The 14,544-nt window shown below is 43.0% G+C and overlaps 1 protein-coding gene across 5 annotated transcripts in view; it reads right to left on the bottom strand.

The window, feature by feature from the left end:
- The window catches only part of PIP4K2A (phosphatidylinositol-5-phosphate 4-kinase type 2 alpha), a 175,986-nt gene that overhangs the window by 43,735 nt on the left and 117,707 nt on the right, over positions 1 to 14,544 (bottom strand). For all 5 annotated transcript variants that reach the window (XM_036345084.1, XM_036345090.1, XM_036345116.1 and 2 more), the window contains one exon: positions 3,633 to 3,779. In XM_036345084.1, coding sequence (XP_036200977.1) covers positions 3,633 to 3,779 — 147 coding nt within the window. The remainder of the gene's footprint in view (positions 1 to 3,632; positions 3,780 to 14,544) is intronic.

The raw sequence follows: 14,544 nt of genomic DNA, 5'->3' as shown, positions 1-14,544 counted from the left end.
ATGGTCTGTATTCGTTCCTTAGGGATCCTTGAACATGGGCCACAAATATCTTCCTTTGTTCACTGAGTTCTAATAAAGAATGTCCCCAAATGAAAAAAAGGGGGGGGGGAGCACTGCTTATGCTACTGGGTAGAGGAAAAACGATTTATTCCTTTTTGTATCTTTAACCAAGTTTTTGGTCAGTGTGTTTTCTTTTCCTTCCTACAGCATATCCCTGTCTAGGATTCTCCGTAAGGTTTCATCTCTGTGTAAATGCAGATCATTAGCCTGTAAAAAACTCATCCAAGTTTAAATTAACTCAGAATAAAAAAAAACTAAAACAAAAAATAGAAAAGTAAGGTCAGTAAGTTAAGGTCAAGAGTTAGAGCCATGAAATGGTACCAGATGTCCAGGTTCCATCACAACTGAAAGTACTGGCAAAACAACCATTTATTCTATAAGCTAAAAAGGGAAATGAAACTATAAAGCCCAAAGCAAGCTAAAACTACAATATCCAGTTTACAAGTATAATTTACGTCAAGATATATTTACTAGATACACTATCTTGACGTAAAGGGGGATAAAAAAGTAAATAGGACAAAAAAATTAATTTAAGGCACTTATTGACTAGCAGAATGGATAACCAAAATTCATTGACCAATTCTATATGCTATGCATTATGCTGCACTTGACATGTACATATATCATTTAATCCTCACAACAACCCATCAAAGGTAGGTAAAATTATCCCCATTTTACAGATGAAGAAACTGAGGCTAACAAAGGTCCAACAACTTACACACAGCTGACAAGTGATAAAACCAGGACATGTGGCTTTAGAGGTCCCTCTGGCGTCTCACATGGGAGAGTCAGACCAGTGAACAGAGCTTTGTGACAGAGCTGGTGTCCAAGAGCCCTGTGTGGCGGCTGGAATTTCCACCAGGGGAAATTGCAGTGAACAAAGTGGCTTTGACTTGAAGACAGGACAGACCAAGGCTGTATTTGGAAAGCCTGGACAGTTCATTTGAACTCCAGAAGGTAGGAGATAAACCTAGACAATGTTCCCTTCCTTAGACCAACATTTCTCAAAGTGTGTGGTTTAGCACCCTGGGGTCCCAAGACCCTCTCGGGGGTCTGTAAAGTCAAAACTACTTTTATAATAATAATGAGATGTTATTTGCTTTGCTCACTGTCTTGATATTTGTGTGAATACTGCAAAACCAATGGTGGGTGAAACTGCTGGCAGCTTAGGACAAATCCAGCAGTGGTACCAAATGGTACTAGTAGAGTTTGTCATAATATATCCGTATCTGTATCTGTGTCTGTATCGTATCTATATCTGTATCTGTATCTAAATACACAAATGTCCTGAGGAAGCAAGGAAATTCATTTTTATTAAATCTTGACCCTGGGGTATACATCTTTTCAATATTCTGTGTGGGAAGTATGCATAAAACACTTCTGCTTAAAAAAAGAAATGGTTTAAGAACAGTCATTTTTGTGATGGTTTGAGTTATGAGTTGAATTAGCTAGTTTTTCATGAAACAACATTTTTACTTGAAAGAACAGCTGACAATCTATATTTATTTATATTTGGGTTTTTGTCAGATATCTGTTCAAAGATAATTGAAGCTTCTGGGCTATAGGCTATGTGCAGGGGGACTGTGCTGCCACTTCATGGAAAAAAACTAATAGGACTTTGTAGCCAGTGGTAAAATCTCAGCTTTTATGTAAAAATTAGAAATTTTAAAATACCGATAATGGGAAGAGCATGTAACTCAGTGACCCTGTCCATTCCAAATGACCAAAGCATGATGCGTTCAGACCAATGCATGCGAACAGACCAATGGCTTCAAATGAAGAGAGTACAAAAGTTCACCGATGTGACTGCAGATTCCACATTCCACATAAGCTTTGGCAAATTGCCATTTGTCAGGTGTTTGAATATCAAAAAACAATATCCACAAATTTCTGAAAAAGTAATTAAAACATACGTTTCTCCTTTTCTTATTACATCTTTGTGTAAGGCCTGACTTTCTTCATATACTTCAATAACAACAGACTGACAACAGAACCAGATAAGACATTCAACTGTCTCACGTTTGATAAAAGTCAGACATTAAAGAGATTTGCAAAAATGTAAAACAATGCCACCTGTCTCGATAATTTTTTATTTGAAAGATATAGTATTTTTCATAAAAATATGCTAACATGCAACTGTTTTATTATTTTAAATAGAGTATTTAAAAATTTCTCATATTAATTTCTAACACTGCAACTATCAAAAGACATAACCTACATAAGCACATTTTTTTTTGGGGGGGGTCCTCTTTTAAGAGTGTGAAGGAGTCTATGATAAAAATTGTGAGATCCACTGATGAAGGCCAACATTTGGCAAACTTTTTCTGAAAAGGGTAAGAGGTAAATGTTTCAGGTTTTGTGGTCCCAAACACTCTGAGATAACTATTCAGTTCTGCCATTACAGCACTCAGGCAACCACACACAGCACAGAAACAATGGCGATATTCCAATAAAACTTTGTTTACAAAAATGGCCAAGTTGGATTTGCCATGCAGGCAGGTCACAGTGGCCGAATCCTAACTTGGACATTCTGCCTCTAAGTCAGGATCTGAGAAGTCAGATCATCTTACTCCCCTCAAAATTTCCAGTGGTCGCCACTCACTCAATGTCTTTGAAGTAGCTTGTGTCAGGGTTGTTTCCTATGCCAGGAATGTTCTCCGTCAGCTCATTCCCTCGCTTCCTTCAGGTCTGCTCCACGGCAGCTTCTCAGTGAAACCTTACCTGACACCCTATTTAGAACTGCCTCCCTTCCCCCTTTCCCTGTCTTTACTTCTATCCATAGCCCTTACTACTTCCTAATATACTATGTGATTTACTCACTACTTTCACTTTTTGTCTGTCTTAACCCACCAGAATGTCAGCTCCTTGACTGAAGGTTTTCATCACACTATTCCTAGCATCTAAAAACAGTGCGTGGGCCCTGACCGGTTTGGCTCAATGGATAGAGCGTCGGCCTACGGACTCAAGGGTCCCAGGTTCGATTCCGGTCAAGGGCATGTACCTGGGTTGCGGGCACGTCCCCAGTGGGAAGTGTGCAGGAGGCAGCTGATCGATGTTTCTCTCTCATCGATGTTTCTAACTCTTTATCCCTCTCCCTTCCTCTCTGTAAAAAATCAATAAAATATATTAAAAACTGCTCGGTATGTGGCTGGTATTCAGTAAATATTTGTTGAATAAATGGTATCTCTAATATGCACACTGTCTTAAACCCAGATAGTGATCTTTGGTTAACATGAAGGAGTACACTGCTAGCTGCCTGGTGGCTTTGAGCTCTGAGCTCCTACACGGGTGGGGAACATCCAGCTCAAGGGCCATAAAAGACCTGAGAAATCATCTGGTCTTGGCCCTGCCAAGGCATTAGGGGTGAGTTAATGAAGTGTTTGACCAACTATAGCAGGCTACTTTTTAAGATGATCATTTTGTATGGCCCAAGAATGATGTTATAGATATACAAATGGCCCTGGGCAGAAAAAAGGTTCCCCACCCCCATGTTTAGCATGATCATTTACAACATTTACAATGTGGATGAGTAAGCTTAATTACTTAAGAAGAATTAATAAAATGAGTCTCACCTTTAAGTCGTATTTCCTATATACAGATAAACGGTGGCTGAACACATTTCTTGTAACAATCACATATATTTCAACTCCATCCACATTAAGCCGGTACATGCCCAAGAATTGGGGAAGAAGGGTTATCCCATGACATTCCACTATATACTGCATAGGAGAGAAAGAAAAAGGAAAAAAAAATTACCCAATCAAAAGTTGGTCTTTCAGATGTAAAATGTAACTCTTCTGCCTCTGGTGTTTATACAAAGTGACCCTCCAGCCATGAAGGTCCTATTTTATAGAAAATAACCATGTTTATACTGCTTAATACAGGATCTGTGTTATCTATATATATAAAAGCCTAAGCGACCAGACGACTGGCCAGTAGCTATGACAACCACTGACCACCAGGGGGAAGATGCTCAACGCAGGAGCTGCCCCCTGGTGGTCAGTGGGCTCCCACAGCGGGAGCACCGCTCAGCTGATAGGCGCCAGATGCTAGGCTCACGGCTGGCGCCTGATGAGTGCAGCTGCACCAGCCTCTCCCGCAGATACTGCCCCTGCATGCCCAAGCTTCGGCAGCAGCAGGCGCAGTGGGGCTGGGATGAAGAGTACAGCGCGACGCCCAGCCAGGGCTCAGGCTTCTCCCTGGCCTCCAGCTGCTTCGTGCACTAGTTCATGCTGTGCGGGATCAACGTGGACAGTGGGCTGGAGCCCGGTGAGCTGTAGGGTAAGGCTGGGCTGTGGTGGCGCGGAGGTCCACTGATCCCAACAGGCCAGGCTGAGGGACCCCACCAGTGCACGAATCCATGCACTGGGCCTCTAGTATGTTATATATATAACCAGTGAATTTTTGGTTTAAACTTTAAAATAAGAACATTAAAAAGTTCAAAATTCAATCCCGTCAATTAATTTGGACCAGATTGTGTCAATTCCAAAAATAAAATTGACCCGCAAAGGGTTAAAGATGCTCCTGCCCCCCCCCCTTTTTTAAATCTTACTAACCATAATTGAGCTACATTTAAATGTTTTTTCCTTTTTATTAAATTTATTGGGGTGATACTGCTTAACAAAATTATGCAGGTTTCAGGTTCACAATTCCACAACACATCATCTGTACACTGTATAGTGTGTTCACCACCCCAAGTCAAGTCCCCTTCCATCACCATTTATACCCCCACTAGAGGCCCAGTGCACAAAATTCATGCACGGGGGGGGGGATGTCCCTCAGCCCAACCTGCACCCTCTCCAATCTGGGAGCCCTCGGGGGATGTCCTACTGATGGCTTAGGCCCACTCCCCGTGGTTCTCTGATCTCTGCATACCTGCCTGCTCAACGCCACCGCAGGTCCTGCTATCTGCTCGCCGCAGGGGACTGGGGCACTGCTTGCCCCTTGCCCCTGTGGCAAGGGCTTAAAGAATGGAGGACTCCAGTATGTATTTGTTTATACTAGTAAAGTGAGGCAATCTTTTGTAAATATAATAAAAATATTGAAAAATTACATTTCTCACTCTTGTTGCTTTTAGGATCAAAACTCTGAGCACTTTCCCATCAATAACTTAAACACTATTAACAAATTAATTAACTTGTAAATAAATGCTTCAAAAATAACAAGAAAAGGTGGAATTGGGGGCACTACAATATCGTGCCTTCTTAAAATAATAATTTGGCACAAGCATCTTCTTTTTTGGAGAGTTACAAAACATCCTCAGCATCTATTGATTTCTTTGTAACATTTTTAATTTGATCACAAGACAATCTAAGGACTCTCTGCTTCCTCCCTTCTGCATGCCTCATTTCCAGACTGCAAGAATGGAGAACTAACCACTTAATCCCGAAGGTCACTCTTTAAGAAAGGTAAACGCATTTCTTTCACTTTCAACCACTGCCTGATGTGGCCAAGGCAGTGCTTCCCCACTGGCAAGGGACACGATGAACACGAGTGTGAGTGGTGCCCGCCATCTGCTATATTAATGTCTGTTCACAGACTCAACAGGTGCAGTGCTCCAGTGTGTCCTGCCAGACTGCTTTCTAGAAGTCAGATGAGTCCGAGGTCCCAATGGAGATGTGGCCACAAGTGGACCAAACTCGACTCTGGTCATCTATGTGTGGCTCAGAAACCGAGCCCACATCAGACAAGAAAGATGGTTCATTTGCGAGAGCACAGGCTGAGTATATACAATTCTAAAAAGTGTTCCTCTCAGTGACCCCTCAAAAGGTGGCATTTTCCCCAAGGCGTTCCTATCTGTGGCACAGCGAGGCTGGTATGTCCACCCCTCTGGGCTCTCTAGATGACCTGCGGCCACATTCTTCTCTCACCTCAAACGGAGCAGCTCTGTCTGGTACCTGGGCTTCCAGAAGCTTGCAATTCAGAGATGTCACTGAGCTTTCATCTGAATAGGCACTGAATATTTACTCCCAAATTTTTAAAAAGTGAACTTGATAATCATCAATTCTTATGCTTACTATATGGGGTTAAATCAGTCACAATTATTCTTGGGGTCAATGTCCATATTCTCAGTGTTAAGCTCATGAATCACCTACATTTGCATTTTAAAATATTGTTTTCATTACTTTTAGCTTTGGCATTCTTTGTAGCTGGAAACCTCACACCACCTCACTCTGTTATTTATCATGTAACTAGAGGCCCAGTGCATGGATTCGTGCACCGGTGGGTCCCTCGGACTGGCCTGGGCACTCTTGCAATCCTGGGCTCCTCGGGGTATGTCGGACCTCTAGTATGCATATAAGATCTTTGGTTAATCTCTTCCCGCCCTCTCCCTCCCCCCTTCCCTCCGAGATTCATCAGTTTGTTCCATGCCTGTGCGTTGAGCATCTGCCCTCTGGTGGTCAGTGCACATCACAGCTACTGGTCGAACAGTCAGACGGTCACTTAGGCTTTTATATATATATATAGATGGCTTCTGTTTTGTTCAAAGTGCTCTCAATGTTGGCAATGTTTTGTCTGTAACCTGTGTTCCAACACTAACAATTTTTACTTCTGTCTTTTCAGAACTCTATGTATAAATGATTCCATGGTGTCATTAATAAATGCCAATTCAATCTCTTCATGAATCTTCCTGAGTACTTTTTCCTGTATAACCATGGCTTGTCAGAGAACTGTAATGCAATGATAAATGGATGTGGTGAAATCAGAATTAAAAAAACATAAAATACAACAGCCACAAATATTATGAATCCCCAATTTGTTGCTCTTCTCATGCAAAATGAAATGCCATTAAAGGATTCACAGCTGACTGAAGATTTCAGCGGAGAGGACTCTAAGTGATGTACTGCATCCGATAAATATTTATATCTCCGCACGACAGTGTGAACCTGGGCTTTGGCTTTTGGAAAATTGCTGTTATTATCACGTTTCACTCATTTTTTTTTTTTTAGGGGCTTGAAGTGACAATCTAATATAGCATTGAATTAATACTTCAATGTAAAGTCTTGTTTCACTTAAGTGTTTTTGAAAGGTTAAATAACCTCTAATCCTTATTGTGTCTCTGGCTATGTTTATAGATCACTACAACATGCTTTACATGAAATAAAGAAAGAAAGGAAGCAAGAAAAAAATGAAGGAAAGGGAGAAAAAAAGCAAGTCAGCTAGCCTGAAATTAAGGATTGCTTTGTTTTAGAATGACCAAATAAATAAATAATCCAAATTTTCTTTGAATTGATATTTGGGGATAATGGTCTATAAGTATCCTATCTAATAAAGATGGACTATGCAAATTGACCATCACTTCATGACAAAGATGGCAGTGCCCACAGCCAATAAGGAGGGAATATGCAAATTGACATGACAAAGATGGAGGCGGCCAGGCCGGGCAGCTCTGGGCTGGAGCGAAGGTGGAAAGGCGGCTCCGGGCCAGAGCGAAGGTGGTGCCAGCAGCCAGGGGAAGGAAGGCCTATTCTTGCATGAATCTTCATGCATCGGGCCTCTAGTCAGTTAATAAAATTTATTTTGGCCTCAAATAGTTTTAAAGTAAAAAAGAGGTAAAGATGACCACATGTAAGCTGACATAAATACTAAAGTTTACTGCTTTTCTTAAATTTAATAAAATTAGGCTTAAAAGAAACATTCTTCTGCAGTGTTTACAAACGTTCTTAATATTGAGATAATGCAGAATATACCTAAAATGTAAACATTGATGTCCCTAATTCTATTTGTTGTCTATATATATAAAACCCTAATATGCAAATAGACCAATCGGCGGAACAACTGAACAACTGAACAACCAGTCACTATGACGTGTGCTGACCACCAGGGAGAGCGTGCAGAACATGGCGGGCATTAGCAGCAGGCAGTAGAGTGTGGAACATGGTGGGCATCGGCCGTGGTGGGAGGGTGGAGCAGGTGAGTGGGGGCACCAGACCAAGGTGGGGCACTGGTCGCTGTTATTGGGGCAAGCCTCTGAAAATTCTTTGCTCCCACGCACTGTGGTCCCACTGGGCACTCTCACCTGCTGCTGGTGCCAGCCCCGCTCGCACCCACTGCCAGCACCCGGCGCCAGCCCTGATCGCTTAGCGCCATCAGCGGGTGTGAGTGGTGGCTGCCGGGTCCAATTGCCCCTGAGAGCTTCCCTATCTCCCTCATTCTTGAGGGGCGATCGGGGCAGCAGCCGTAGCTTGCACCTGCTGCTGGCACCGGCCCCAATTGCTCCGCACCACCAGCGGGTGCAAGTGGGGCCGGTTCTGTCAGCGTGTGGGAGCGGTGGCGGTGGGAGCAGGTTTGCCGGAAGACAGGAGACCAGGGCCATGGTAGGGGTGCAGAGGATGGGCCGAGACCTGCCCCTGTGCCCACAGCAGCCTTGCGGCTCACAGTTCCTTTCAAGGTGCACGAATTCGTGCACTGGGCCCCTAGTACTATAATAAAAACCAATAAACAACGTCATCAGTTAAAGATGAAATGACTTTGTAAAAGAATACTCCATCATAAGTACACATGGCATTTACTCATTATCTACATTGAAATGCAGAATGGTTGCTCCCACATCACCCCGGTGAAGAGCTCCGAGGGGCCTGCTGCCCAGCTTTGGAGCAGTGAGCTCCTTCCTGTCACTTTGCCCAGCATGGGAGCTTCGGGATGGAGTACTCCAGGGTGCCCCCCAGGTTGGCTACAGCCTGGCCGGGCCTGCCTGGCAGTGCGGTTTCTCCCTCTGTCCAACCCTCTTCTTCCCCACACAGGCTTTGATCCCTAACCAATGTCTTGACCCCAAACTCCGTGTGGGCTTCTGCTTAGGCAAGTCACTCTCACTGAGAGTCAGCAGACACAAGAGGCAACAAATTCAGGCCCAGGAATTTCATAGGTTAGGACTTTCAGGAATAGAATTTGAACAGTTAGGCATAAAATGTTTAAAGAAATAAAGAATATGATTTCAGAGAGGTGCATATAACAAGAAACTATTAGGAATGAACTGGCAGATTTTCAAAAATGGAATATTTAGGGGCAAAATTATGATTATCGAAATTAAAAAAAATCACTGGACAGGTGAGACAACAAATGAGAACAGGTGAAGAGAGAATTGGGACTGGGAGACAATGCAGCTGAGGAATTTACCCAGAGGCAGGCAGATGTGTTTGGAGATGGAAAACGGGGAAGAAAAATTAAAAGATGCCGAGGCCAGACTGAGAATGTCAAATACATCGCTGCTGAAGAGACAGAGGAGCGAATAAAGGAGCCTGGTGACGGATGAAGAGAAAAGAGCGACGGAATTTCCAGAAGCAGGAGACAATCTGCCGCAGGAAGAGCAGTCTGTGAGTGTGCGGGCCGCTCCGCTCCCCGGAGCCCGGGAGCCAAAGGCAGGACCTGGGAGCAGAGGGCTGCTCCTGCCTCCGTTAGCCAGCAGCGACTCGGTCTGCAAAGTGGAGTTTCCAGGAGCACTCCCTATGCCACAGGGACCTGAGATGGCAAACACCTTCCCGGCATTTCCAAGAGGGAAGCAGGAAAGGCACCTGCAGCTTCGGCTGGCCCAGCGGCTCTGCGGGGCGCCTGCCTTTGGTCACACAGTTCTTGGTGCTTAAAGGACTTAACGCGTTCATGGACTTTCTGCATTTCAGTTGGCCCCTCCTCCAGGTGGGGAACTAGAAAGCTATAGAGCAACTCCAGGATGTTTCTCCTGTGCCAGAAAGCAGGCTCGGCTTTGCCACGTTCTGGCGGCTTCACCAGCGTCACCGGGGAGTGTCAGACACAGAGCCTGGTTTTCCCAGAATGCGTGGTGTTCTGTCTTGGATCAGTTTAAGAAGCTCTGATATAGAGTGTCACTTTTTCTCTTTCAGTGTCACACCTCTAGATTTCTTATTTTCATTTTTGGCTTTGATGGTGCCTTTTCCCTTAGTTCTCCTCTATTTGTGGCTACTTCTGCTAATGGTAACGCCAACATGATGGTCCTTCATAGCAGGATAAAAAGGTGTACTCCCAGGAGGGTCAGAAAGCCAAGCACCCACCCTAAAATCCTTACTGGAGTTTGAGGCACTAGCTTGCTTATTTAATAAGGACTTCAGATTTTTTAGGCATAACTTCTAGATTCAGCGCGTTACTAATCGTTTCCCAAATACAAAGAATAAGAAAAGATTTTTAGGTTATTTATCAACTTGATCATTTTACGATAAGAAGCAAATAAATTTAACTCTGCATTTCAAAAACTTAAAAGTTATTAATGATATTTTCATCATCTACACTGTAATTTGTTCCTGCCCATAAAAAATGCTAAAATATTATTGACATTGATTCTTAATTTTAATTAAAGTAAAAGCTACATGACACCAAAACTCCCAATGAGTTCAGGTCAGTGAAAAAAAAATCAGTTTAGAAGAAATCAGACATCCAAGTAAGTTCTTGACTAATTTTTCCTGTTTGAATGCTCTTCTGACATTGCTTAACTAATCAGTTGAAAGAAAAAAATCACCATTTATAAGACCAGAGTTTGTTCTAGCCTGACAGAAATTTGAAAAAATGGGTATTTACACACGAACTTTAAGTTATTTTCCCAACTATAAAAAAGAGGAAACCTAATAAAAGAAAAGAGACATAAAAATCTGCTCTGCTTAATGTAAATTTTTGATTGGTCTCAGAAACGATGCCGTCCTTTCTTAGAATAGAAATTAGGATAGGATTTGGGAGCAGATAAAGACTGAGGCAGGATGCTGGAGCTCAGGGCGGGAAAAACCTAACCCTTTGTGGTTCAAATCTTCTAATTGTGCCGCAGTGCCACACTCTACCAGAAACCAGGCCCCCTAGTGGACTTCAAGAATTAATGAAAGAGTTAAAGCATTGGACACCAGGCTGTGGGAAACTGAGTAGGTACTTAAATCTCTTATTCAGTCATTATATAGCACTGCACATGTCAGGCATTGCTCCGAGCAGGTTACAGGTGTCAAGGCACCTAAGCAGCACAACACAAAATGAAGGAGGCATTATCACCCACATTTACAGACAGAGAGGCAGGTGTAGAGAGGTCACGCAGCCAGTTAGTGGCAAAGCCGGGCGTGAAGGCGTTGCCAGCTCCAGAGTCTGCGCTCTGAGCCACCCACTCCTCACTGCTGGGGAGGCTGGCTTGTCAGAAAATTAATCCCAGGAAGAATTTATTTAAATATCTAGTAATGTTCCACTCCTCCAGAAGCTGGCCTTACGGTAGTTTTAATCATCCAGAATACAGATGCAACTCTGGGTATATTTCATTAAAACAAAAAACAAGAAAAGAGAAGAAAAAAGAGAAGTGAAGGGCCATCAAGTATCCAGAGTTCGCCCCACAGGAGACACCCTCGCTGGGAGCTGGTCCCCTCTACTGACGTGCACTCTGAACACGCCTCATTACCTGTCCAGATCGCTTCAGAAGCACAGCAAATTAGAAGGTAAAAGCAAACAAAAAACCAAGAAGAAATAGAAGAATTGATAGTTACCACTGAAGCAAGAGACAGAAAATTTCTGTGACTAAATATAAATCCTAAAAGTAGTCTAGGCCGACTTAAAGTAGCAAGAAAAGGTCTCATCCCCATCTCAAATGTCTCCGAGCATCACCGAATAGAACAGAGAACATAGCGTGGAAGGATCTCTCCTGGATGACAGTCAGCGAGGCCTGTGTCTGATCGCATGGAACAGCTACTCCGGAGGACGCACCGGGCTGAGCTCACCCCATGGGATATTCATCAACGCCTTGTTCGAGAGTGGCCCAGGAGCGGGGCAGCTTGAAGAACTGTCAGATCCTGCCCGGGAAAGGCTGGCAGGGCGCTGGGGGCCAGTGAGCGCTGCACCCCCCGCTCTGCACAACTGCGCTGGCTAAATGTAAATTATGTGCTGGTGTGGGTTCCGCAGCCTACACTGATGACTTTTTTCAAAGCTCTATGACACTCCTGTGTGCTGCATGGCTGGCTGCAAGGATGATGTGTATCATGTCACCTGTCCTCTCTGTGGGGAATGTCTTAGAAATAACCCTGTCTGACCTTAGTACCAGGAACATTATAGGTGTCCTCAATACCTGATTCTTCTGTATCTTCAGGCGCAGCAGCCGTGTAACTGATTTACGCAGTTTCACTTTCCACTTTGGCTTCAAGGAAACTGGGGTCAAACGAGTGGCCCTCAATGTAGGAAGCTGGTCATTGTGGCATAAGTTTTAGGCTCATGCCAGGCTCCATTCTGTGTCTTCAACCTCTCCTTCCCTTCTCTATCTTTATTTTTTTCCTCTTTATTATTTCTTATATTTCAAAGTTTTTGAAGGCCACCTTATATCCTATCTGGAATTGAGTCAAGAGTAAATACACAACAAATGAATGAATGAATGAAATGTAGATGGGCAAACTGAGGTTCAGAGATGGCCTAAGTAACCATAACAAGTTAGGATCTGTGTCTCCTGACTTTCAACTTACTATACTTTAAATAAATTATATTCATGATGGTGACTTTTCAATCACTAAGACCCTTTAAGCTATATTTAAAATAATATTTATAAAAAGAAAGAAAAATGTAAATGTTAGGTAAATCAGACTATTCTGGTTAAGGAACACATCAAGAAAATAACTATTTTGTCATAGTGAAATGAAAGAAACTCTTCAGTACTTGAAAGCCCCTGGAGCGTGTTAATAGACTTATTTTGATCCCCAATGTGTTTCAAGTAACACTTACATGTGTCACACCTGCGTGTGAGCTCACAGTAACTACCCCAGAGAAAATGTTTCAAATTGTGATGTCTGTAAAGTCAAAAAATTCTGATTCAAAGCTGTCCTCAAGAAGTTGCTGTTTAAACTATGTGTCATTTTATTAGAATGGTATCAGGCATTTATCAGAATATGTTTTCACCAGCCATTGAGGTATCTCTTTGCTTTGAAAGTTCTGAGACAATTTTAAAAAGTGTAAAAATAATGCACTATGTTTCAGAGGAGGAGAAATGAAACACTGGACAGTTTAAAGGGTCACTGATTACATGCTGCCTCCTGTGACTCAACTTACTCAGCAGCCATTAGTTCCCCAGTGTTTTCCCCCTCACAAGCACTATCCTGGCACTCTGAACCTTCCTTCATAATAGGCAACAGCATGAGCGCCGTAGAACGAATTTCAAAAGGAGCAGATGTTATAAATGATTTGTTAGAGTTAAATGAATTTAGAGGCTGACTAATGTTTTCAGAAGACAAACTAGGGGTGGCTCTAAGTTTCCGGAAACAAAATATAGCTCAAGGATATTTATAGACTTTACTGCAAGCAAAATGCAATTGATCACATTTGCAAAGATTGGAAGAATAAGCGACTGCCAAGAAATACTCATGATGTTAGAGCAGTGATTTTCAACTGCTGTGCCACAAGAATTTTTAAAACATGCAGTACTTGGCTATTTAGTCAGGAGCACTGACCTCTTCTCAGATTGTTAAATTAAAAACAAACAAAAAAACAACAACAGCCAACACAACAGTAGCCATCCAGTGTGAATGGATCAAAATTATACCTGTTTTTTGTCAGATTGGCAAAAAATACGTTATTGGGTGTGCCGAAGAGTTTTAGTAATTAGTTTATGTATGCCATGAGGTGAAAAAGATTGAAAAATCACTGGTTTACACCAGCGGTCAGCAAACTCATTAGTCAACAGAGCCAAATATCAACAGTACGACGATTGAAATTTCTTTTGAGAGCCAAATTTTTTAAACTTAAACTATATAGGCAGGTACATTGTTATTAACTTAATTAGGGCACGCCCAAGGCTTAGGAAGAGCCACACTCAAGGGGCCAAAGAGCCGCATGTGACTCGCGAGCCGCAGTTTGCCAACCACGGGACACAATCAGGGCCCATAGCATTTTATTTTGAATGCCCTCTGTGATAATCAGTCTTTATTCTGTGAGGGGGATTTGAAGCTGTTTAGGTAGAAAGAAACCGAAGCAGGACTCTAAAAGCATGTGCGAGCGTTCAAACACCAGTTCTGAAGATGATTGCTGCCATGTGGCAAGCGACGGTCATAGTCATGCCGTAAGACTGCAGTTTCTCGAGATGACATAGTTGTTACTGGTTATTGTCGTACGACTCGGTAACAACTACCATCGCCATGTACTGAGCACCTTGTGTATGGCAGATGCTATCAGTCCCCACCCCCCGCGCCCCGCCCCCCTCCTCCCGTTTAAACTTTAGGACTCGTTTTCGTTGTTGTTATCTCCACTGCATACATGGAAACACGGAGGCTGCAAAGACCAGAAGTCATACGGTTAGTACCTGGCAGAGCTGGGATTTGCACCTGGGTTTGTCTGACACTGGACTTCATGCTCTTAGTACATAGTCAGTAAGGCATCTCACAGCTCTACTAGGACTTGGGAACATGTGCTCCACCAGGTAACTTGCAGTGCAATTTATTCATTCTTGAGGGGAGGGAATAGAAGGGAGGAAGGGAGGGTGGGAGGCAGGGTGGGAAGGAAGAAGGGACTGCTGCTCCCAAGAGTAGTTTCATTCTT

The sequence above is a fragment of the Myotis myotis genome, unplaced genomic scaffold, assembly GCF_014108235.1.
Source record: "Myotis myotis isolate mMyoMyo1 unplaced genomic scaffold, mMyoMyo1.p scaffold_m19_p_1, whole genome shotgun sequence".
NCBI classification, from domain to species: domain Eukaryota; kingdom Metazoa; phylum Chordata; class Mammalia; order Chiroptera; family Vespertilionidae; genus Myotis; species Myotis myotis.
The sequence above is the reverse complement of the archived record's forward strand: the minus strand, read 5'-3'. Positions and strand labels throughout refer to the sequence as shown.